At 43.2% G+C, this 24,645-nt stretch overlaps 1 protein-coding gene across 2 annotated transcripts; it reads left to right on the forward strand.

The window, feature by feature from the left end:
- Positions 1–429: 429 nt before the first annotated feature.
- On the forward strand, positions 430–24,645 carry CD2 (CD2 molecule). Of its 2 annotated transcripts, none has more exons than XM_090059284.1 (5): positions 430–549; positions 6,283–6,588; positions 10,360–10,623; positions 14,876–14,998; positions 20,641–24,645. In XM_090059284.1, the coding sequence occupies exons 1-5, from the start codon at positions 477–479 to the stop codon at positions 20,853–20,855; spliced, it is 981 nt and encodes a 326-aa protein (XP_089915410.1). In that variant the 5' UTR covers positions 430–476; the 3' UTR covers positions 20,856–24,645. The 2 variants fall into 2 exon arrangements, with proteins under 2 accessions (XP_089915410.1, XP_089915417.1); XM_090059291.1 differs by having other exon boundaries at positions 14,879–14,998.

Below are 24,645 nucleotides of genomic sequence, written 5' to 3' on the forward strand. Positions count from 1 at the left end.
ATAAATGTGTTTTCAATAAAATTGGTTAAAAAAAAAAAGGCTCCCATCAGCATGTTTGCCCAATTCGGGTCATGTATGTTATAGTCATATTTAAGTGTTTGTTACATTTAATTAATTTTTTAGTTGGTTTACGTTACTGAGCACATGCTGCTTTTAGCAGCAGTTTAATAATAATGCATTTGATGAGGTCTCCTTATCTATAAGATGAGAAGCTTTTTCCCATGGTGATTGGGTGGGGTGGGGAAGATGAGGGGGAATTCATCTTGTATTTGAGTAAATACGGTACCTTATGAACAGAAAAGGGAACCCAGTTCCACCCTGAATGCTCTTGTAACAGAAATGAAACGTAGTACAAAAAACAGCAGGAGGAGGGGGTAGGAGTTAAAGGGCTGGACTAAGGTGCCGAAAGATTACTTGCTTGCAGCAGGACCTCTTGCCAGGAACTTTCTTTAGGCAAAGACGCACTGTGTGGATATATGGTCTTGAAAATGAACTTTAAGGAGATTTTTCTAGCAAAGTACCTGGAGATTTTATTTTTCAGTGTAAAAGGTGAGTTTTGTATTAGCTTTTGGCTCTTTCAGACTGGCTTTGCATTGCATTTATAGTGTTTAAACTAGTGGCAGAATCCTTGTATTCATACAAGGATTGGGGGCATCTTAATATGACAGCTGCATCTGGGGCACCTATATCCTGACTATAATGGAATCAGGGAATCCAGTTAGGTGGATGAGACCTATCTCACCATAATTGCACATTTGATAGATTTGAGCTAGTTATGAGGATTTGTAGTGGCCCTGTCTAAACTACAAATTTTAAACCTCTCTCATGACTTAATTATTGTTAAAACCAGGGGAGCAAGCTATTACCCATATGTTTCGGTTCATTCCTCTAATTAAACTTAAATATGTAGACTTAAATGTGACTGATAAGGATCCCTGCCAAACAGCTTCTGCTTTTATGGTTTAAATGTGAAAGCCTGAGGGACAGTAAAATGGGAAGCCACTTGAATCTTCTGTAAAAATCACATCCCATTCTTCCCTGGTTTCATCCAGCTAAATTCACTGGACTTATAACAGGGTAAATTTAGTCTTGGTGCTAGGAGAATTACTTAGACTTCAGAGCAAGTACATCAGACATTTAAAGGGTGTTATGTACCTTGTTATACCTTTGTTAGCCCCTCCAAAACAGCAAATTTCAGATATTTGGGGGCTGGAGTTTTGACACTGATCTCAAAGGAGGCAGGTTTTCACGCTAAAATTCCTAGGCTCAATCCTGAAAACTTCTGAAGTCTTGTCCCTCAGCCTGGCACTGTGCATTAAGTATTGACTTCACTTTAAGTTCACGAGGTGTCCCATTGACTTCAAAAGGATGGTTCACGTGTTTAAAGTGAAGCGGGTATTCAAGGCCTTTTCTGGACCAGAGACCAAGCACCCTGTCAGCTCCAGTCCATACTGTGGCTAATGATATACCTTTTCCTTTTGGCAACAGAGGTTACCTTCCTTAGTACTTACCTTCCTTTGCAAAATGCCGTGAGATTTTTGGAGTATTGTTATTTTGTTCATCCTTTACTCAAGGGAAACCGAAGACCTGAGCTTCCCCTTGCATTTAGAATAATAATTAGTGAACAGTTCTGTTTTCAAGTTCATGATCCTTAACTTGAGGACTGCCATCAGTGAAGCCATTATAGGATTTTTTTGGTAACCCTATTTAAGATATACTTTACTGTGCATTATGTAGACCTCCAGCTCTTTTATAACTGCTTACTTTTTACTGAAGGTAAACAGAATGATTGAAAGTGCAAGTTATATTCAGAAAAAGGTGGCAAAAGCACAAGAGAAGAGAGGGTTTAGGAAATAGTGGGTTTCATACCTACTGATACTATAAAAATTAGGTCTTTTTAAAAATTGTGCTCTAAACATGTAGCTAAACTGTTCACTCACAGATTAGAACAGGTGAAATGGATTCAGCCCACAAGAAGCTTTCACAGATTTATTCTTATCATTCAACTGTAGATCATTCTTGATGGGTGTTTAGGGTTCTCTATATTTCATGGCAAAATAAGTAGATAAAAAAAAATATTGTTATGAACTTGATGTAAAAAGAACACTCTTGATTCCTTCAAATGGAACTATCTGTTGAAAAGACTTAAAACCTTGAAACACAACAGTGCTTTATGCCTGAGAACATTGAATTGACTATGAGTGCACTTACAGTTCAAGGCACCTCCAGTATTCTACACGCCTTCTGATTGTAACTGAGCTATTTGCTGCTACATTTTGATTGCTCTGTCCCATAGCACTATCAAAAATGCTGCTTCATTATCCACGCAGGTGACTGTGTGCTGGGGGTGCTCAGGCCTCTGTTTCATTGATTTAGGAGATCATGCCAACATTTAAAGATGTAACAGCATTGTCTGCCAATTGGAATACTACAAAACTGTTGCCCCTCAAAATTTGCTTGGTTTTTCACATGTAAAATGCATATTATATAATGCAGAATACATGTAATAGTAAATAATTCTTGATATCTGACAGTAGTCCTGAGCAGAAGCAACTCAATGAATTACTTTTCTTCTTATCACTTAAAATGTATTTACTGGGAACATTAATTTTATTAAAACACTTCCCTCGAAAACTGACTGATTTCAGACTATAGTGTTAGAAATGCCCAATACTTATTACGGAACTTGAAAGTACAGTAATAACATCTCTTTGGTTTGGCAGGCTCTAGTAAGTGATTTCCCGGGTTCTTATGTTAATTATATAGACATAATACACAATATTTTAAGACTTTGCTTAGCTCAAATACTGCTAGCTCTATGGAGCAGCAATTAGGGTTTCATTTTCCTTTTGATGATATATTTCACTATAATCTCACAGATACAAATAACAGCTTTATAATCAAGGATTAGGTATTTTAATAAAGGATTATAATAAATGATTTATAAACACTGCTTTTCTCTACAGGAAAAATGGCTTAAAATGTTTAAAAATAGTTTGGTGTAACTTGTTGTGCTAATAAGCTTTATCCTGTAGATTGGAGGGGATTTAATTTAGTAAATGGAAAACTGAATAATCCCTGGTTATGAATGAACATTTTGTTGCTAATGAATTTATTTCATTTGAAGCTGGTAAGCACATGTTTAACCCCTGTCTTGTCTGTTTCAGTATCATTATTATTCCTCAACTTGACTGCCTAAGGCAGGCAAGGGGCCTACAGAAATATCTGCCTAGAGTCAGTTCCTCATTTGGAATGACCTTCAGGCTTCAAAAACCAAAAAAAATAAAACAACAAGCAAACAGGAAAACTCCGGTCTGCCTCTTGTGTTTGTAAGTGAGGTCTCCCTGTTGTGACTGTCACAGAAATGTGCACGAGATCTTACAGAAGAATATGCAATGTAGAAGCACAACAGGACAGCTCCGATCTCTAGGTAGTTGCGGGACAGCACTGGCTACTGTGCTGCCCATAGTGGTGGCTAGTTTTGCACCCCTTTCCCACAAGACAGTGCCCGAGGCTGCTGCCGCTGTGTGCCTCCTTGCTCCCAGTTATGTTACTGGTGCCATGGGAAGATGCATGCTCTTTTTTCCATAATAGCAAGATTCACACGTAGCAACTTTTGCTTTTCTTTACTACCAGTATATAGCCCTTTTGTGACACAATGGGTGAATCTACACAAGATGCTTTACTGTGCAGTACAGCAAATTATTGCATAGTGAGCATCTGCGTTTATAGTTGCAGACGCTTACCGTGCAGTAATTGCCTAATTGTGAGTAAATTTGCTACTTTTGAATGCCAGGAGCAAATATATTTGAGATTACTTACTGTGCGGTAGTGCACATGTACATGCCTAACTGTGAGCAAATGTGCTCCTGGTCAGCTAGGCTTGCTTCCTGCCCCAGGGAGCTGCCAGCTGCCAGGTCAGGGACAGTGTCCCCCTGGCCTGGCAGCAGGGATATCCTAGGCCCTGCTCCACTATCACAGGGCTGGTGCTGGGAGATCCTTATCTTCCAGTACTAGACCTGTGGGCTCAGGACCTGGGCTGAGAGATCCTTCTTTCCCAGCCCAAGCCCCATGGTTGTGGGATCCAGGATGGGAGATCCTTCTGTCTTAGCACCAGCTCTGCAGTCACAGTGCTGGTGTTGGGAGATCCTTCTTTCCCAGCCTGAGCCCTGCAGTTACAGGAGCCAGGCTGGAAGGATCTCCACACAACTGCAGGGCTTGGGAAAGATCTTCCAGCCCGGGCCCCATGATTGCAGAGCTGGGGCTGAGAGTTCCCTGCTGCCTGGTCAGGGAGACATTGTTTTTGCCCAGGCTCTGGTGGCAGAGCCCGCCCCAGGAACAGGTAGCTTCTGGTGGCAGAGAGCAATGCTCCAGCCCCTGCCAGGAGACACCTGTCTCCTGGCACCTGGGCTATGCCTAGGGGGGGCCTAGAGCTTCCCCTGGCTGCTGCAGGGCCGCAGGGAGCAGAAGCAGTCTGCTACTAGGAGCAGCAAATCTGCTTCTGTGTTTCTGCATGTGTAAATATGTGCCCAGGAGAGTTTAATCTTAAGTAGTTTCCTGAAAAGTAAACTGCTCCCAGATTATTTGCAAGTGTAGATGCGCCCAGTATCTTGTAGTCCTGAGCAGTCCATTTCTATACAAACCTTGCACTCCACCATGGGATAGAGTTGTTGTTAGAAATTTTGCAGATGGGAAATGGGGTCAAAGGGTATGTGTAAACAAGAAAAAAAATAGCTTTTTCTGCCATGATTTTGCTTTCTTATGATACAAAAACAACTGTTGAAAAGCTGCATGGTCATGGTTATCTGTTGCGTTTTCCCTCATTTTTTTCTGACAGAACCTATGCAACAGAGGTCCTGTGGTCAGAACAGTGAAGGAGGAGACTGGGAGATAGGATGCCTGGGTTTTAGTCCCGTGTCTGTCACTCATTCCCTGTTTGTCTATCATATTTTGCGTTTTTTTAACCAGCGAATTGAGGTGTCCAGTGGTATCCAGCTCAACACATGTTAAAATGGCCTCGTTCTCAGAAAACGTGAAACATTTGCTCTTTTAGGCTATCCCAAGCTGGGCACAAAAATCATGGCATTATAGATTTCATAGATTTCATAGACATTAGGGCTGGAAGGGACCTCGGGAGATCATCGAGTCCAGCCCCCTGCCCAAAGGGCAGGAAGTCAGCTGGGTTCATAGGATCCCAGCAAGATAAGCATCCAACTGCTCATCACTTGAAAATGTCAGCCTTGTACTTACATAGCTGAAAGTGTCTAGTGCTTTTGGTTGCCCATCTGGGGACTCTTAGAGATAGATCCTATTCCAGCTATTAGACATTTAAGTAGACTTAGGCGCATAAATGTGATTCTATTCTATACTGTTCATGTCCATGAACATTTGTTAATTTGGGTCCTTTTCCTCCTTGCTGCTTTTTGTGACTTGATTGGAAGGGGCAGATGCTGGGGCATCGACCAAATGGGCATTTACCAAAGTAGATGATTTAATGCAGGGGTCAACAGCCTTTTACTTAGGGGGGCTGCAGCTTACAACCTGGCTAATGCTATGGGCCAGCATTCACACCCCCTCCCCCCTCCCAAGCCACTCCAGGGATGCTGAGCACAGGCTGCAACAAAGAAGAACAGCTTTCCACTCAGGTTAAGACAGCTGGCTTTAGCAGCTGGAGGTAATCTGTGTGCCCTTAACAAAACCCAGGCCATATCAAATAGCTAGGGACTGTGCTCCCTTAGTAAAATGTAGACTGAAGCAGACCTTCACAGGCCAGATCCAATCCCACATCTGGCCTGTGTGCCGTAGACCCCTGAATTAATGGGTTTTCAGGACTTGAGCAGGATAGAATAGAATTGTACTTAGGTGCCTAGATGCCCAACAAACTCTGGCCGGTACAACGTGGCCAGATTTTCAGAGGCACTGTGCACCTAAAACCCTTACTGACTTCAGGAGCTGTGAGTGCTCTGTCATTTTGAAATCAGGCCCAAGTTTCAAAATAACCCCCCTTGAGCTACCTGCTGGGAACTTGCCCTTTATTTCTCAATGCATCAGAATTACAGCTGTGTACTGGGAGGCATAACTATTTAATGGCTGGTCGCTGCTGTTCAGACCATGAGATGAAAACATCCCTATTAACACGTTATTAGTGAAGAGTGGCTTGGAGATCAGTGGGGAAGCATTTGTAACCATGTCATTTAATATTGTAGTGTTAGCCACTAGCCCTCTTCCATAGACTCTTTGGATGTTCACTAATCATCTACATTGCAATTTTTCTCTTTTCAGGTTCACTTGGAGAACCTATGAAGGTTCCAGCGATTCTGAGTGAGTCTGTTCTCCTGAATATTTCTAATCCCCTAAATGGAAAACCACATGAGATAAGATGGCTCAGAGATACACATATGATTGCAAAACTCACCAATTCTTCAACAAAAGTTTATTACTCCAACAAAACAAAGTATTGCCTTTTTCCAAATGGGACCCTGAAAATTGAACAATTGGTGCAACAGGATGGTGGAAGTTACACAGCTGAAATCTATAACCCTGATGGTATTCTATCAGAGAAGAAGGACATTGTTCTGAGCTTTATTGGTGAGTCTGTGGGCTTCTCTTCACTGCCTGCTTAGCTGGTAGAGCCTCCTTTGTTATTATTCTGCCCTTTTGCTAACTGAGTGTCTCACCATTCCCTTTCTCCCTAACATTACTTCTTGCATGACTACCTGGCAGGGTTACTCCTCCTGTCCCTATTCCCTTTTTCTGTTGGTGGGTAAATACTGCTAGGTATAAAACCCTTTTTCCATCCCAAGCAATGCTCTCCATCCTCTTTTTTTCCTCTGCTGAAGACTGGTGCCATGGCAGGATATTTCAGATGCTGTTGAGTCCCTCTGCTCCCTTCTTCTCACCCTGCTGTTTGATTTCTTCTATCAACTGCCACATTTCCGTTTCTGCCATGTAAGCACCCCTCCATCAGTGTGTAACAACAAATTTTTAGCTTATGGTGAGTGTTTGCTTTGCCACACAAAATACCCAGACATTGTCTGTGGAGGGATAGGAGGTAGAGGTTGAATATCGGAGGAGGGAAGGGTGTGGAGATAGAACTCTTCTAAGCTCTTCATGAAAGAGAGTAAAATGAGAAAGATGTTTGTAGTGCTCTTTGAAACATGGTCCTACATGTTTTGCTGGACTCATCTGGGTGCCATGTACTTGACTTCTCTTAGTAGGGTTCATATACACTGTGGGTCCCTTCATGATTATGTAATCTTCTCTTCCCTTTGTGGGGACTTAACTTCTGGAATGTCAGAAGCCACTTTGGGAGAGTTGTAGTGTACCCATTGACAGTTGATAGCTCTAGCCAAGCCTTTATATCACTCTATGCAGAGATCCCTTTCTTAACTACCCATTCAGTGCTCTGATAAGGAGTAGCTTCTTAGCTTGCTTAAACAGTGTGTAGCAGTGTTTTAGGAAAGGTGGTATAGAATTGTGCCCTATGCATTTGTGAAGCCTTTTCCTTCTCTAGTCAATTTTCTTTCTTTTTTTCCCTCCTCATGCTTAGCCTTTAATCCTACTGTTAATTCAGTGAAACTTTCTCAATGCAGGATGTAAACATGGAAACTATTTTCAATTGTGCATGATGCATAATCATTAGTAAATGATGAAGTCGGTGGAAATGTATTTATTGTAAATTTCCCATGTCTCCTGCTTTCTATTCCTCAGTCCATCCTTCAAAAGAAGAACTGGTTGAATTTTTTGTTGTTTAGTAAATTTGGACCAACTTTTAAATAGAAAATACAGGGAACGTGTTGGAACATGTTTAAAGTTTCTTTTTCTTTGACCGATTATGAGAGCTGGCTGGAATTTCCTGAATTTTCTGAATCTCAAAGATTTGATGATATCTAAACAGTCTTTAAAGAATGGAAAAAAGTAGGGGGAATTAAAAACACTTATTTTGACAATCCTTTCTGCAATTTGAACAACTCTTATGAATCCATTCAGTTAGTTTTGGCACTTCTTAGCATTTTAAAAGTTTCTTGTGCTGGCTTCTTTGTGGCTCATGAATCATTGTCAGTAACAGAGATCTGCATTTATATCATAGTAAAAACTTTACAGTGAACAAGTAGAAATCAAATTACTCTGTCAGATATGCTAAAGTGCCTATATTCTATTCTGTATAGATTCTTATTCTGTGGTCATTGCCATAATATATGAATGCCCTCCAATAGCACAGTAAGCAACAACTAAGACCTGTCAAGTCTCCGTTTGCCTTTCATACATAGCAGAGTGATGTGCCTTTTAGGAACACATGACAGAAGAAGTAGCATACAGTCATACTCTCTTTCAAAGCAGTAACAGTGACACTGAGTTTGCCCAGGAACAGGCCTGAGTTCTGAGGAAAGTTGCCATTTTTACAGGAGTGTTGATTATAGCCGTTGTGGTCTAAGGGCATAGGCACACAAGGTTCTTTGGGTAAATGAGATATCTTTTATTAGACTAACTAAATAGTTGGAAAAATTGTTCTTTGCAAGCTTTCAGGCATAAGCACCCTTCTTCAGTCTGTTGGTGTTTGTGTGCTCTCCTGGGTGGAATAGAAGCCAACATGCAAAATGCAGGTTGGAAAAACAAAAATGTGTAGCAGTGAGGATCAGAGGCCCTGGGAGACAACAGGTGTGAGACAAGTAGGTGACACCCAGGAGAGCACACAAACACCAGCAGGCTCTCCTTATGCTAGAAGAATTGTGGTTGTGCTTGAAAGCTTGCACAGAACTATTTTTCCAACTATTTAGTTGGTCTAATAAAAGATATCTCATTTACTCAAAGAACCTTACCTGCCACTTTTACAGACACTTTTCTGATCACAACTGCCCCTTAAACTTTTTCCTCTTTCCTTTATACTTATTACCTTTGGGTCCCTACTAAATATTCTCCAGTCTTCTAGGTGCTCAAACTTGAGTCCACCGTTGCAGGTACCATCACGCTAGAGCTGTATAGCAGTGTACTCTTGCCTCTGTGCTCCAGTGACGTAAAGCCTTTCTGTTGTTTCCTTTTTCCACCCCCACTTTCTCAAATGTGGCATTGCTCTTCCTCCAAAGCAACTGCAATATACATTTGCTTGGATGTAACTTTGCAAGTAGATCTTGCTCATTCTGTGTGGAAAAGAGGACATTGCTACCTCCTCTCTTCCTTTCTGTCACAACTGAGTGTCTATTGTTATCTATAGCTGGATGTAGTTGCCCAGGTAATGTGGGCTCTTTTCTCTGTCCTTAAGCTCAGATTTTTACATACAGTCCCAGCTGGGAGAGTTCACGTCCCACATTCAGACTCCTCTCTGTGGCCACGTCTGCTTAGCATAATTGCGGTGCTCCAGAGCCATGCCTTTACACTGGCTATACTGCTCTGGGCAGAACAAGACATAAAACAATGTAGCTTTCCTCAGGCAGTGTCACAGCTGGGTGAATTAGCATGGAGGCAAGCTTACTAGCCAAGTCAGTTAGCAGTGCTAATTAGCTAGCCCAAAGCACTGTCTGGGGTAACTACACTGCTTCCAGTTGAGAAGGGATTCCCCACCCAGAGCAGAGCAGTGTGCTAGAGGGAAGCTCTCTAGGGGGAGTGGCAAGTTTATTATGTAGATGTGCCCCATGTTTGCCAACTTAGTTACTGACCAACAAACAATACTCAGACTATGAGGAGCATATTGCTGGCTTCCTCCAACTCATGCTGCTGTATCCCTATGGAAAGGCCAGCCCATGCATCAGCAACAGTTGCACTTCAATCCATGCCAACCAAGCTTGAGTTTAAAGCACTACTTCATTCAAGCCAGGGTTTTGTGTATGGATGGGAGTTGGCCTAGGAATAAAATGCATGCTGGAGCTAAGAATGAAGGAAGGATAAATTGAGAATAGAACCAAGAGACTGGGATCCTCTCTCTGTAGGTGAATAGTGAATCTTATTTTAGCAAGGAATGCTCTATGGCTTAATAGGAAAGGAGGAGAGAGGAGAATGGGCAGTAAGCCTAAAAGGTGTTAAACGTTTTATGAAAAAACAAGCCTGAAGATCAGTCTCTTGATGGCCTTTTTTTTCTTATTGCAGTAGGACACTCTGATCAGGTTCAATTTGCTGTCCATTCTCCCTCCATTCTTTCTGTTGGCATTGCTACATCCTGGCTTCCTCCTTATCAAATAATCTGTGTTTCAATTTATTTTACCTCAGATCCTTCCACAAAAATAATTTGTTGCATGCTTTACATGCCTCTAAAGTCTTCTACATTCCTTTATCTCATGGTGTGGATATTTCTGGTTCTGTTTTAATAATGAATGCTGTAAAACAAAAAAAAATCTTCACAACCTGCTTGTCTCTTTTCTGTTTCAGTGGCTGTCCCACAACCACTGCTCACATGGGATTGTACTAGAAAACAACTTAAGTTGACATGTGAGGTAAAGCAGCAGCCTAAACCAGTTTCTCAGATCATTCATTATGATGACAAACCTCTCAAGGCGACAAAAGAATGGAAATCTCCAAATGGCTCTTGGAACGTGGAATATCAAGGGACTAAAAATGCCTCTGGGAAGTACAGGTGCACTGTTTCAAATGGCATTTCCAGCAAAAGTGATATCAAATACATCAAGTGTGCAGGTACAAAGTCTGTGCTACAGAAATGTCCTCCTAAGATGTACAAGCTTACGAATAGGTGCCAGGCACTGCCAATTCCCAAAGCAGTAGAATCTCAGTAAAATAAAATGGAAGAGTGGGAGGGAAGAAAGCATTTTTGACAGTGTACAGTCATCTCTAGCAGGCATCAAAAGTCCTTTCTTAAATTATTATTCCTTATTATGTTTGATCACTAATGTGCTGCTGACGTGCCAGAAACTGCAGAGGTCATTTTAGTTGTAGGGACAAAATGACCCAAGTTGAAATTTGGCTGGCCTATCAGTTGACACCCCACATTTGCAAAGAATAGACTTGATATTTCTCTTTTTTATTCTAGCTGTGCCCAAACATGGCATTAGTTTCAGTGGAGTTGCTCCTGACTTTTATTAGAAGAACAAGAGGACAAAGAGTTTTCCCCCCTTTCTTTTCTTTCATCTGCAAAATTGGTGGTGTCCCAATGGTGCATGGATTTCTTTTACAGCTAGAAAAAAGTCTGTCGTATCGGTATCTTTCTTGCCATGTGCATACCTGTGGGTGTTTGCAGGAAATTAATCAAGCCTGAGAAGCTCAGCACAAGGGCATTAAGTTAGTGCAGTGGGAGTGAAATGAAATGGAAAATACAACTGAAATTTACCCATTCTTTGAACTAAACAATAGCTTTCAGGGAGGGGGGGCAGATCTTGTGCTTGAGGCACTGGATGCAGGAGGGCTGCAAGAGCTAAGGGGAGGTATGTTTCACAGAAAAGCCTAAAATGGAATAAAGTGAGTCAGATTTCACACAGCACATGGACAGACTTCTACGCTATAGGACTGACTGAGCCAAAGGCATGATGGCCTGGCAAATTCAAATACAGAGTTTGCAGTTTGATGGAGGAAGTGGTGAGTGAGGCATATCTACATGGGACACTCACTGTGCCAGGAAGTGGAACCCTCCAGCATGCTGTGCTCCTTCATGCAGGCTGTCTCTTGCATAGTGCCAGGACTGCACTAATTATGTTGAGGACGAGCTATTGGCATGGTTGCTTAGCATTGCTAATTAGCCCAGTGGAAGTCCCATGCAACTCTGGCTACACTGCTTCCAGTTGTGGACATGGCCTGCCCAGAGCTTGTTTGAGGCATGCCACCACTGAACATGGTGAGTTTGCTGTGGAAATTCAGCAGTAAGAGCAGGTGCAAGACTCAAGGAGTGAGTCTGAAGTGTAGCCAGAACTAGACCTAAATGGCTAAACCGATGTGAACACCAGGTGATGGATTTACTACAAGGTATATTCACTGTAGTATATCTTAAATGCTTGTACCTTTTGTATGAGTTTGATGCTTTAAACACTGGAAATTAGGTCCCCAGCTGGAGTAAATTCACACTGTTTCATTGGCTGCAATGGTTTTAAGTCAAGAAATGGGATTCAGGACTAGTGTATAAAGGATTAACATGACAACTCGTTTGGGGAATGACAGAAAGGCTTATTTACTACAAGTATTCACTGTTAAACACACCTAAAGCAAAGAAAAGTCCAGTACTTAGCTGTAAAAGTGACAGTATCTCACCAGTACAGGCAAAGAGGTAGTCTCAGTTTTGTCAGCTTCTCAAGATGTGGATCCATTTAAAAGATTAGTTGGCCACAGTAGCAGTTCTTATCAGAAGGATGTCTCATTCTTGAAGCATGCCCTGTTAGTTGTTTTGTTTCCTTTTTTATTCCCCATAGCTCAGAATCTTCAAAGCATTCTTGTAGTTGTGTAAATCAAGATAGGATCTCAAGCAATAATTAACAGGAAAATCCTGTTAATCATGCTCTTCATTATTGGTTATCAGCAAGTCCCAATTTTGATTGAATTACTTTCCTCAGTAACAAGAGGTTCTCAATTCTACTAAATTGGAACATATCAAGAAACTGATTGACAACCAGGAAAAACACAAGGTTTTTGAGGAGCTGTCCTTGGAAGATCAAGGGGACCACTGAGGCAAAACAAGAGAAAATCAGGAGGAGACACCTATCAAAGACCATATGGAAGCTGTCTCTTCCTATACATATATACGAGTTAATTGCAAAGAAATATTTACTATACTAATTAATCAAGGATAGACATTTCACAGTTACATACCAGACAAATAGCAGCCTGCCTAAAATCATCATAAATATAGTAAGATAAGCTGCTCACTATTTCTTTTCAGAAGGTCTAGCCGCAAACTTACAACCCTCTTGCACTATGCATTTCTATTTTAACTTTTGTGAGCAGGCCCAGCTCAGCTTGAGTTTCACAGTCATCAAAGGTGCTGGGTTGATTTGCATTGACTATGGATATGGCCTTCTGTATTCTTCACTGTGGCTAAGGAGCTGATCTGTATGAACCAGATTCCGGTCCACCTATTAAGCATATAGGTGGACTTAGCAACTTAAGTGTGAACCTATTCTGCCCTCACCAGTCCCTGAAAAACCGCTAACACAAAAATGGGTGGGTCCTTCTCTTCACTGCTTTTGTGAGACTCAGTCATAGGGTAAGGTAGTACTGATTACATGCGTGGGTGTATTAATGGATTTTCAGGGACTCCAGCACAGAAAAACAGACTTACACTTGGCCATGCAAGTCCATTTATCAGCCTAATAGGTGGGTCAGAATCTGGGTTTGTACATCAGTTAGCGGCGTGTGGAGTTGTATAATCTGGTACCCCTGAAAATTAGTAACCATTCAGGATGTATGTTGGCTTGGCTTGGTGTCTATCTGCTACACTGACAGCTAACAAAAGCATTTGTCATGGAGGTTGTGAAGAAACAAATATAGCAGAGGTGTCAGAGCCTAACAAAACACAAAAACCATTGTGGCTTTTTTTCTGTTCTAGTTGGAAACCCGGACAACTTTTTTGGCCTTGGGGGGAAAGGTGAGCTGCCCTTCTTAGATTAAAAGGCCTGCAGGTTATAATGAACACTTTACCACTTACATCTTGTAACTTGTAGTAGTTTGGTATGCTGTGGGTGTAGGCATGGGAAGCTGATGCAAGCTGCACACAGAGAAACAGGTAGAAAATGGCTGTGTGTTACACCCTTCTACTGGGTGCCTTGCCTACTTCCCCACTTCCCTTTTGCCAAATCTGAGGTCTGTATTCAGATCAGTTCAATGAGAGCTTCGAGTAAGAAAGGGCTGGCTGAGGACTTCAGCCTTTATCATCATATGGGACTCACCTGCTTGTATGTTTTGGCCAGGCTACACCCAGTAAGTAACTTTGCACCTCAGGCAAGCCCTTAAAATCTTTGAAAGAGCTCTTGAATGAGGACTTTCAACTGGGCAGTCCGGAGGCTGGGGGACACTCCAAAAGCACTGTGGTGCTGGAGTGAAGAAGTGGGGCTGTGGTCAAGCCTATTTAGCTAAAGAAAGGAATAGTCCCCATAAACTTGCCCCCTCAAGTCAAACAAGACTTTTTATTCTGAACTGCATAAGGTCTGGCTTCTCGTTTTTGTGTTCCTCACTATTTTGTATTTGCATGCATCTCTTCCATCCACGTTTCAGCCAACACTGGAAGAGGGAGCTAGCTCTCTCTTGTAATGTTTCAATCTGTTCTCAGTGTATTTCTGGCTCAGTAGGAAACTCTGAAAAAAGCTTGTTTTTATCAGATGCAGACCCATTTTTGTGCAGTCAGTGCATTTGGGAAGTCCGTATAACATTCATGGGGGATCCAAATGTTTGGTTGCCTATATATAATCAGATATTTAGGGTATGCCAATCACTAGCAGAAGGTGTAACTGACTGTTACATGGATAAAATGCCTTGGCATTCCTATAAATTCTGCTTTAAATGTTTACTTCAACTCTGGCCACATAAACTATATATTCCATGAAAATTTGGCAGGAAGGTGGAAGCGTACCTCTTTCTGTTTCAGTAGCATTCTATAATATGCTGAGGTAGCTACTAGGAACCAAGCATCCTGGTCTCTATTCCAAACTTGGCTGCTCTACAGTTGTGAGCAACAGCAAATCATGTAACCATTTGCCCCTGAGTTTCTGTAAAGTGGGAATAGTAAATCTTAACATTAATGTCTCATGTGGGTGTTCTGAGCCTTAATTCCTTGCTGGTATAAGTGTTTTGAGATTGTGCTGTATACCCACGGTGTATTCATGCCATCAGGATCTATGCTGTAAGCTTTACACATGTATGTCCTCTCAAGAATTGGGACCAAACTCCTGACTTAGCTTTGGAGTTGTTTTCTCTCTCTGTGACATTTGTTTTTTTTTCCCCCTCTGATTAGCAGGTCTGGACCTCCTTCTCATCCTGTGCATTGCAGGAGGTGCTGTCGTCTTTGTCATTATTTTGGTTCTGCTGATTTATTATATCAGGAGGAAGAGAATGGAACACTATGAAGAAGAAGATGGTAAGAGTTTGAAGCATTCATGTTGCTGCCCAATCGCCTAAAATCTTTCTTTCTCTTTCAAAAAACCGTCTATCTAGAGATGAAGGATATACTGAAGTCTTGAAAGAGAGTGAGAGAGAAAGAAGGTATGGGGGAGAGAGGGGTCAATTAATTTTCACAGAGATTCCTGTCCAACAGTCAGTTTTAATTCTGGTTTCTGATGATTATTTTTAACAAGATGATCCTGTTTTGAAGTTATGTTTATTTATGAATATTGGGAAAATGGACTCTCAGAAATCTTAGCCCATAAAAGCACTGATTAGTTTTACATACTGGGTGTTTGTACACTTTATGGTCTACATTTGGGCTCCTCAGAACAGATTTTCTAATAAAATGAAGCCATCTGCAACCTCACATTTGAAAGTGTAGGCATTATAGAGGCATGCACATATAGGGATTGGTAGGGCTATGCGGAATTTCAGCAGCCGTTTCATTTTAGAGGTATTTTGGCCCGTTTTGGCGCCCAAAACACCGAATCTGAAATGTAACAGAGGCTCCGAAACATCTCAGAAATGAAACAAGACGAAACAAAATGATCCAAAACATTTCAGAAATGTTTCAGAGGTGTCCCTGGGAAGAGTCTGGCACAGCCTTGCAGCCCTCCTTTTAAAGTGCTGGGAGGCTGGGGGTGGGCGGGGGCTGGGGCTGGGCAGGGCAGCCATGGGGGCTTCTCCTGCAGCTCCCCCCACCGGGGCAGAGGCAGGCACAGCTGGAGGGGCTGCAGGAGAAGCCCCCCATGGCTGGCCTGCCTGGACTCATCCCCCACCCTCCCAGCACCTAAAAAAAAAATGTCCCATACTCACTGGCTGCAGGAGCAAGGCTCAGGGCCTCTGAGGGCTTGTGGCAGAGCCCCCCTGCACAGTGTGGGGTAGCAAGGATTGGCCCCCCTCGCTTGGCACCTGCATGGCAGATGTTGCATAGTGTGGGTGCAGCACAGCTTGGCAGGGTGCCACATGCTGTCTGGGAGCTGGTGCTAGGCTCCAGGTGACTGCTGCAGCTGCCACAGCTCCCAGACAGCACATGGTGCCCTGCCAAGCTGCACTGCACCCGTGCAATGCGACAGCTGCCACATGGGTGCTGGGTGGGGACGTTATTCCTGCTCTCCTCTGCTGCCCCATGCTGTACGGGGGGCTCTGCCCCAAGCCCTCAGAGGCCCTGATCACTGTTGCTACGTCTGGCTTTTTTAATTTAATTTTTATTTTAAAGTGTTGGGAGGCTGTGGCCGGGTGAGGGATGTGGCTGAGGCTGGCACAGTCAGAGGAGCTGCGAGAGAACCTGCAGCCACCCAGCTGTGCCTGCCTTTCCCTGGCCAGTCCAAATCTCCAAATTAGCACTGAAACAGCGTCAGAAACCCTGAAACAGATTCGGCTGAATCAAAATGGAACAGTGATCCGAAACACCAAAACAAATCACTGTCCTCTGAAATGGTGGAATCTGAAACTGAAATGAAACACAGCCATTTCGCACAGCCTAGCTGATGTTCATCAACTTTTTGACACTTATTTTGGAGACCTCTCCTAGGGCTTGTCCTACTAAAAAATAAGGTTGTTTAGATGCCCATCAAAATTCAGCTACCCAATTAGAGGCACTTTAAAGAGACCAGCTATTCAGAAAATGAAGGGCATTCATTCTTTCTCTTAAATTCTAGCTCTGTTAAGATGTCTGAAGTTGGACATCAAAACACTGACACTTAGTAATCCAAAGTTACTAGGCAGTTTTCAAAATTTAGCCTATGATTTTTTAGCTTTGAGTATCACAGGAAAAGAAGGAATGCTATGTAATGCTGAAGCTCTACTAGATTATGCAATGTGGTGCCTGCAAGACCAGGGGGTTGGGGTTGGTGGCCCAGGTGTTGACCCAGTTGTTCTGCATTCTAATTAAAATATTGCAGCATCACTGCAGTGTCATGTGTATTAAGGCACCACACATTTATAAATGGCTGAGGGACACTTTAACTAAACCTTGCTGAATGAGATTTAGATAAAGCTTCCTGCAACCATTTTAAAGGCTCAGGGGTTTAATACACATGACAGTACAGCGTTGTAATTAGAGTAGCTCTTGGGAATCACTCTTATTAAAACACCACTGCCCCCCCAACTCTGAGCACATGTGTAGGCAGCCTACGTTCCTAAATCTAATTAAAAATACAAGAGAAATATTGATTAAAAAACCCATTAACAATGAAGCTGTCATGAGAGGTGAATTACATAATTACAATAAACAGAGCATAAGTTAATGCCACAGTCTAATTAAATATTTTCATGTTATGTGTAGCTTTAATAACTATGGCCAATGGCATAAATTTCTCTGTAACTTTTTTCTTGGAAAATGTTACCTTCACTTTGCAGACCTGAAAGACTTAGATAGTTTGGCATCTAAACTTCTGGGTGCTTGTCTGAATCACTTCCAGACTTCAGAATTACTGAGCTTGTCTTTACCAGAAATATAGACATGCTCATTTATGTTCTAATTAGAGCCTTACCATCCTGTGTATAAGCCCTTGTGCATTTTAAAATGGCTGCAGGGGTGCTTTATTTAAACCTTATCAAAAGAGGTTTAGATAAAGTGTCCCATGGCCATTTCTAAATGTGAGGGGGGCTTAATACGTGTGACAGTGAGCCTTTTTAATTACAGCAGCTGTCTGGGAACTGCTGTAATTAAAATGCCCCTAGCCCCAAGCCTGAGCACATGTATAGGCAGTCATAAGTTTTACTGGAATACAGCCACCATGACTCACAGTGGGGCCAGATCCAGGGAAGGTGCAATGGTGTGGTCACATTTGTCTGGTGTTCATTTTTCCAGTAGTGGAGCGGAGCAGAGAAAGGTGGGGGCAGAACACAGCTGTGAGAGGTGTAGCTACCAGGACAGATTAAATATAGTTAATGTACACAGGGCTGTTGCATATAATATGTCAGCTGGTGACACATAAGCTCTATTGAAACCAAAAATACATCCATGGCCAATAGATGTGATGTTGTCTTGGTTGACACCATGTATTCATGTGCTTTACAGGTTTTTTAGTTACTATTAAGGTGTATTCTAACAATATTTCTCTAGAAGGACCAGCTCTGAGGCAAGCGACTTCCTAGGTTGGATTGGTCTGGAAATACCCTACCAAGAACCTCTCTCATATTATGGGCCTGCTTTTATTGCAAAAACCCTCAAGTTATAATTTAAGTGCTGCTCCTAATTCTCTACTATCCACATACAAAATGTCTTAGCTTAAGTATGGAGGTGTTTTTAACTTGAGTTGGCTAACCCATGTGGGGGAGTGTAGGCTAAGGTAGGAAGGAAGGGGAGTCCAGGGATAAAGATTGTATCCTAGAGTTTAGGAGGTGTAGATCCAAGTCCCTGCTCTGTGACTGATTTGCTTTCTGACTTTGTACAAGTCTATTACTATCAGTTCCAACCTGTAAAAAGGGGATGAGAGCATTTCTTTTCTTCACAAATGTGTTGTGAGGATGAATGCATTACGGACTGCAAGGATCTAAGGCATGGTGGGCATGTGTACATGTTGCCTTACGTTGCTGTAGGCATGAACAGTGCATGCCCCTGGTGGCTCAGGAGGCACTGCCGGTGGTAGGGGGAGAGGGTGGTGAGTGCCGGCCATGGGTTGGCAACCACCCTCAGGCACTGCCGGCAGCAGAGGCAGTGGCCAGGGGCGATCAGGGACCGCCCAAAGATGCCAGTGGTGAGTGGCAACTGCCCACAGGTGCCACCAACAGTGTCGGCGGTGTCTTTTTGCAGGGGGTGCACTGACATGCACAGGGAGTGCATGTGCACCCATGTGCACCCCCTATGCATTGCCTCTGGTTGTAGCAATGCACTACATTGCCCTGTGATGTGATACAGCGACATAGTAATCACATGAGTCTACATGTGATCAGCTGCTACTTCATTGTAGCAGCACACTGCCCCATTTTAGTGCACCACTATGGTGAACTAGCAGTGAGATCTAACCATGCCCTGTGCATACAGCGCAGTATGGGTGGTTACTGTGTCATGCTTTAGTACTTCCAAAAGGAAATAGTAAAGCACAGTGCAGTAACAACATCATCATAGGTGATGTGTAGACATGCCCTGTGAGTACTTTGGTGTAAGTGGCTTACCTACCCAGCTGGCTTCTGTAGGTGGGCCTTTGCTCCCTGAAGAACCCCTCAGCCAAACCTCTCAGGAAATTCAGTCTTTAGGCCACCAGCAAGCTACCAGATAAACAAAACAAAATCTTCCTGTCCATCCCAAGCATTCGAGGAGAAGTGCTTTGACTCTGGCTCTTAGCCCAGTAGCTTAGTTCCGTTCTTGTAGCAAGCAGTTGCATATACTAGCAGTCAGGACCCTTTTACGGCTGTAGGCTGGATTGAACCAGTTTGGGTCAAAGGCAGGTTGGCGGATGGGTGGGCAGGCACTAGGACCCAGGCACTGTTGCTGCTTTCCCCTTCCTCCAGCATGTGGAAAACATCCACCAGTGTCACTTTTCCCTGAGGTCGCATAGGAAAAGTGCCTGCTGCTGGCATGCCTGCTGTCACTCTTCCTGTGGTGACACTGGAAAAGCGACTGCTATCAAATACCCCCATCACCCAATTGCACTGAAGCCCCATGTCTGCAGGCTGGATCAGAAGGCTCAGCACCTTCAGGCTGTAGGTTGCTACCCCTTGGCATACACAGCTTGTTTCCTCAACCCCAGCTTATTCTTCTGGTAGCTTTGCAACTGGGCTTCTTCAACAGGGCTGCCTGGTCCCTCTTAAAGGGACAGACCACCCCGTTACACTTAGGTATACAGATAGTTTGAGTAAACAGAACTCCTCAGCTCTTAAGATGGCCAGGTGTGGACACATGATAACTGTATTTGACTATCTGTGGGCCATCAGTGCCTTTCTGCAATTCCCCATATATGACTTATCAGGTTCTCCCACAATTCACAGGGAAAGGATTCCAATTGTAGGGCAGCTGCAGTACAAAGGATCATGGTATATGGCTGTAGCATTACACATGATCACATGTCATGCTAGTGAGTGCTGTGCCAGTGCCAGTAGCAGTGCCAGTGCTTGAGTGTTATCTTGCAGCCTGGCTGGTTTCACTCAAGACAGTGCTGACATACTCTGAATGCTGAATGTGAGAAAAAGTTTGAGGTAAAAGGTTTGAGCTTGGCTGTTCTTGAATCTAGCATCCTCCCTTTATCTGCAGGAAAGGTACAGCGTAGATGGTAACAGAGCAATGTTCTTTCATATAGTTCCCTTCTAGACTCCACCTAGTCTTCAAGGGAACATGTTGAGAGGAATCAAATCTCCATTACAAATTTCACACTTGGCAGGGGGGTGAAGCTGACTAAAGTAATCTGCGAGTGCCCTCCCCTCAGCTAGTCAACACTGAGGCCTTAGTGGCAGTCAGGAGGAGATGGTATATACAAAACTTACTATATTATTGAAAGAAGTAGATTCCCTGACACCATTGTGGTTATGTTCCAAACCATGAAAGCTTTTGACTGCTTGGCACTATCCAGGTCTCCTTTCTCTTGCATCAACTGCTCACCATAACCAATGCCACATTCTGTTTTCAGTCAAGCTGGGTTGCTAACTAATTGTTCACATGTTCTGTTGTTGCAGATGAGGAGATGCCAGTGCAGATTTTTCCAGTGGAAGATGGAATGAAGCAGCGGGAGCTTCCGCCTCCTCCAGGTCATGCTCCCCAGAGGCAGCCAAGGCAGCTACAGAGACCACCTCCCCAGTCTCAGCCTCAAGCACAGCAACTCGCAGCGCCCCCACGGCCCAGACCACGCACTCAGCAGAGACCTCCAAACCGCATAAAGGAGAGAACATAAATGCTTGGCCAGGAGGAACAGACACTGCCCCACAGTCTTCCCTGATGTGAGCCACCAAAAAGATAGCCTTGCAAATAACCAGGAAATCCTTCATACTTTCAGGACTCAGCAATGCAATGGCAGCATTTGTTGAGGAGGATCACTTCATATACACTTATGTCCTATACACTGAATCTGAAGAGAGCCAGTGATGTGAATTGAGTTGATCAAGGTTCATCATCTTTGTCATTTTCCCCCTGCGTACACCCTGCTAATGTGGAGCCTTGAAATCTACTTCATTGTGCTTTGCTTGGTTTCACCAGATTTTACAGTCTTTCTGCTCTTGGGAGAGATTCTATCTAGAAGTCTCTACAGCTCTAATGAGATGCCACCAACTCATTCCTGTTGCATGATTTTAACACATGAATCACTCTCAACACCTAAAGGCATGCAAACACTTCCTGAGCTGTTGCAACCAAATACTTGACCTGCTGATGGTCAGAAAAATAGCCCTGTGTATTACAGTGTGGGTCTGATGCACAGGAGTCCTGGCAAGAAATTGAAACTGTGTTTCAAGGCCCCTTCATGCAAACTAGATCAGGGTTTCTGAGGCAGACACACATGTCAGCATCTATTGCTTAGTGAGATTAATGTTACAAATCCCACCCAGAACCAAGCAATCCAATTAATATCTATGTTCACTGAATCTGGATGGCTTTCTTGTCATCACATGGTAACCTCTTGTTCTTGGAACGGGTCTATGTGTTGGCCAGTTCAGATGCTAAGGCTGGTGTTCCACCTTCAGCCTCCTTGCGTGTGCCAGAGGGGGATGTTTATTATCTTGTTTTTTCTGCAAGTGCTCCTGCAGCTCTTATACTTGTCTGCCAGGTCCCCATCCAAATCAAAGGCTTCAGGAGGTCTTGTTTGTTCTTTTTGTCCTGTGAACTATTTAGCAGAAATCTGACACTGTGCTTCAGGTGATACCCAGAAGGTCCTTGTTTGAGAGTTCTGGATACAGATAGGCTTGTCTCATGACACATATTCACTGATTTCTGTGCTAACTGCTACAATAACTACCATGTCCATAGAGGAGCAATCTATTGAAAGCTCTCTCTTTAGTAGAGAAGACAATGCTTGGCTGGACTGCAGGACTTTGTATGTCACGGGAAGGCATTTTTTCTTATTCTTCTGAACCTTGGAGACTTCTCTAACTTCTCTCTTTGGCTCTCAGCTGGGACAGCAGCAGAGAGCCCAGCCTTCTGTTTTTTACTATATTGTTTTGAATGGATAAAACAGGCCCTCTGACTGCGCACTGAGCAAGGGGTGGAAATGAGATGTAGTGTGAATAGAACCTCTGCTGGAATTGCTACTCATGGAGCATTTCAGTCGTGGCTCTTCTACTTAAAGCAGATGAATGTATTGCATGTTTCTGGGCTTGGAGTAGTTAATGTATTCCACTGGTGTTAAAAGATGTGTTCTGACTTTTTTCAATGCACATGACTATTTTGAGTTTGCCAGTGTTGTTGCAGGTGGAGGGAAAGGGACTGGGGAGAAGATGGATGCCCTGCCTGTTGAGTTGCTTTGCTTTGTTTTTCTTCAGATGCTACTCAATATGACCTCCTGACTCCATTTCCTGCAGTCTGTCCTAATGCTTCCATTATTTAAAAGTTTATTGTTTCAATATCCTGTACTTTATTTTGCATGTGAGTATTAGTGTGGTGAGTAAATAAATAAAGATTAACAAATGGATGATGGGGCTTTAGCTAATGCAGATCCTGAATTTTTGACAATAGGATTTCATATTCTTATCAATGAGGCCATGAAAATTGTGTGATCCCAGAGTTCAAAGTGCAAAACTGTCGGTGTCTAAGAGGAAAGATCCTTATCACTTTAGTGGTAGGGAAAGGTACCTGATATGTACTGCATGGGAGAAGAGTGTCTATGTCACCTGATGTTCTGAGATGGATTGCTATGCCCAGCCTGGATCTCCAGAGGTTTATCTGAAAGGTCCATCCTTAGTTACCATGAATTCATTTATTCCTTCAAGTGAGAGCAGGGGGAGGAGGCATGAGTCTGGGTAGAACTGAATAGGGAGAACTAGGCCTAAGAGTGGGTGAGGATTTCACTGTCATCCTGATGCCCAACATCCTGTAACCCAGTGTTGGGGGTGGGGGCGGGTGGGCACCCTGTACCCATCCCTGATAATGCACTGTTATGGGTTAAAAGAATAGAATAGAGCCAGAATAATGATCAGCTACAGCATTTGCTCTATGAACATGTTATCCCTCAATCCTCTCGCTGCCCTATGCTGCCCCTCCTCTTTCAGAGTGATTTCCAGAAGAGTTGAGATATCTGCAGGGTGATGGGAGCTGACCGAGCTTCTTCACTGCCACAGGAAGACCCTTTTAACAAATTTTCACTGCCCAGGAAGGTGGTGTTACCTCTCAGATCCATGTTCTTGGGGAACCCTAACACAGGACTCAGCCTGTCTGACTCGCAAAGAATTTCCCCCTGCCTCTCCCCTCCTCTACCTGAACAAGAACTGATTATGAAAGACAAGATGCAGTGGGAGACACACCTAAAGCCCTCCAAGATAGGGGTGACAAGAGTGAAACAACTGCCCTAGGTCTCATTTGCATCTGAGATGGAACCAGATGACAATTCATTTACATGGGAGATGGAGAACAGAGAGCCCGAAGCAAAGACTGCAGTGAATTCTGGGATCAGAAAAGCAGGGGAGCACTGCATGATGGGGAATCTGTGCTCCAAATGCTAATCAACTCACATATACATACACCCAGCTCAGCATTTATCAGACCAATTCTAATCTGGATTTACAAAGGACTTTCCCTACCCTGCACACACACCTCATCTAAGCAGAAGTAAAGTTTAATAGGCATCTTGGGCCATACATTCTCCAGTCCCACTATGGGAAGCCTATTTAAACTTGAGTGACTAAAACTCGGTTGCCGGGTTAAGGAATGCTGAGACAAAGAGACTGAGTCAGAAGGGGTATGGGCAACATTTGAACAATGGTTAAGGGTTCATCACAGCATCCAGCCCGTTGGAGCCCTGACCACAAATGCTGTCATACTTTCCCCAGGATGACTGGTGGAAGTCCTCCCCACAAAAGTTTATGAACACTTCAAGTAATCAGTCCCTTCCAGTAAGATCTGGACAAGTCATGCTAAGCTGAGGCTTATTCACAACAGGTAAAAATCCAAAAACCTGAGGCTGCAAGCTATCTATTGTTTCTGAAAACACAATGAGGTATCCCATACAGTATATTTGCTATCCATAAGAATTTCAAGCTGGCTCCTAAGTGTCTGGCTACTCCTTAAAAACTTATGTTTTCCTGGCTGTTAATCAGTTTCTTGAGATGTTGCAAACCAGATAACCCCTTGTCAATAGAAAAGACAATTATTTACACTATTAAAAGAATGCTTTGAAAAAGCTGAACTGAGGGTATAAAAATCTGTAAAAAAAAAAGCAGCAAGGTGTGCTTCAAGAGGAGAAATCTCTCTGACACCATCCACTGTTGTTCTTGAGAAGCTGGAAGAAACAGATTGTCTCCCTTCAAGGATTGTGCTAAGAACTTTACCTGTCAGTGTCAGCATTGGAACCCGAGTGCCTTGGACTGGTGAGATCCCAGCTCTCGCCCTCTCTCTCTTCTCTTTTCTCTCTACGCATAGATTTCTGAACCTGAACTGTATTAGTTAAGCTTGAGCTAAGATTCACCAAATACGTAGTGAAACCAGGGTAGTATTGTAATTGTTTGTGTTTGTTTTTCCTTTGCATGTCTATTACTACT

This window comes from Crocodylus siamensis, chromosome 1 (genome assembly GCF_052110815.1).
Source record: "Crocodylus siamensis isolate JL-2025a chromosome 1, ASM5211081v1, whole genome shotgun sequence".
NCBI classification, from domain to species: domain Eukaryota; kingdom Metazoa; phylum Chordata; order Crocodylia; family Crocodylidae; genus Crocodylus; species Crocodylus siamensis.

Coding starts and splice junctions, on each gene's coding strand:
- CD2 (XM_090059284.1), top strand. CDS start 477: ATGGTCTTGAAAATGAACTTTAAGGAGATTTTTCTAGCAAAGTACCTG. Junction 6,589..10,359: donor CATTGTTCTGAGCTTTATTG/GTGAGTCTGTGG, acceptor TTTCTGTTTCAG/TGGCTGTCCCACAACCACTG. Junction 10,624..14,875: donor CAAATACATCAAGTGTGCAG/GTACAAAGTCTG, acceptor CCCTCTGATTAG/CAGGTCTGGACCTCCTTCTC.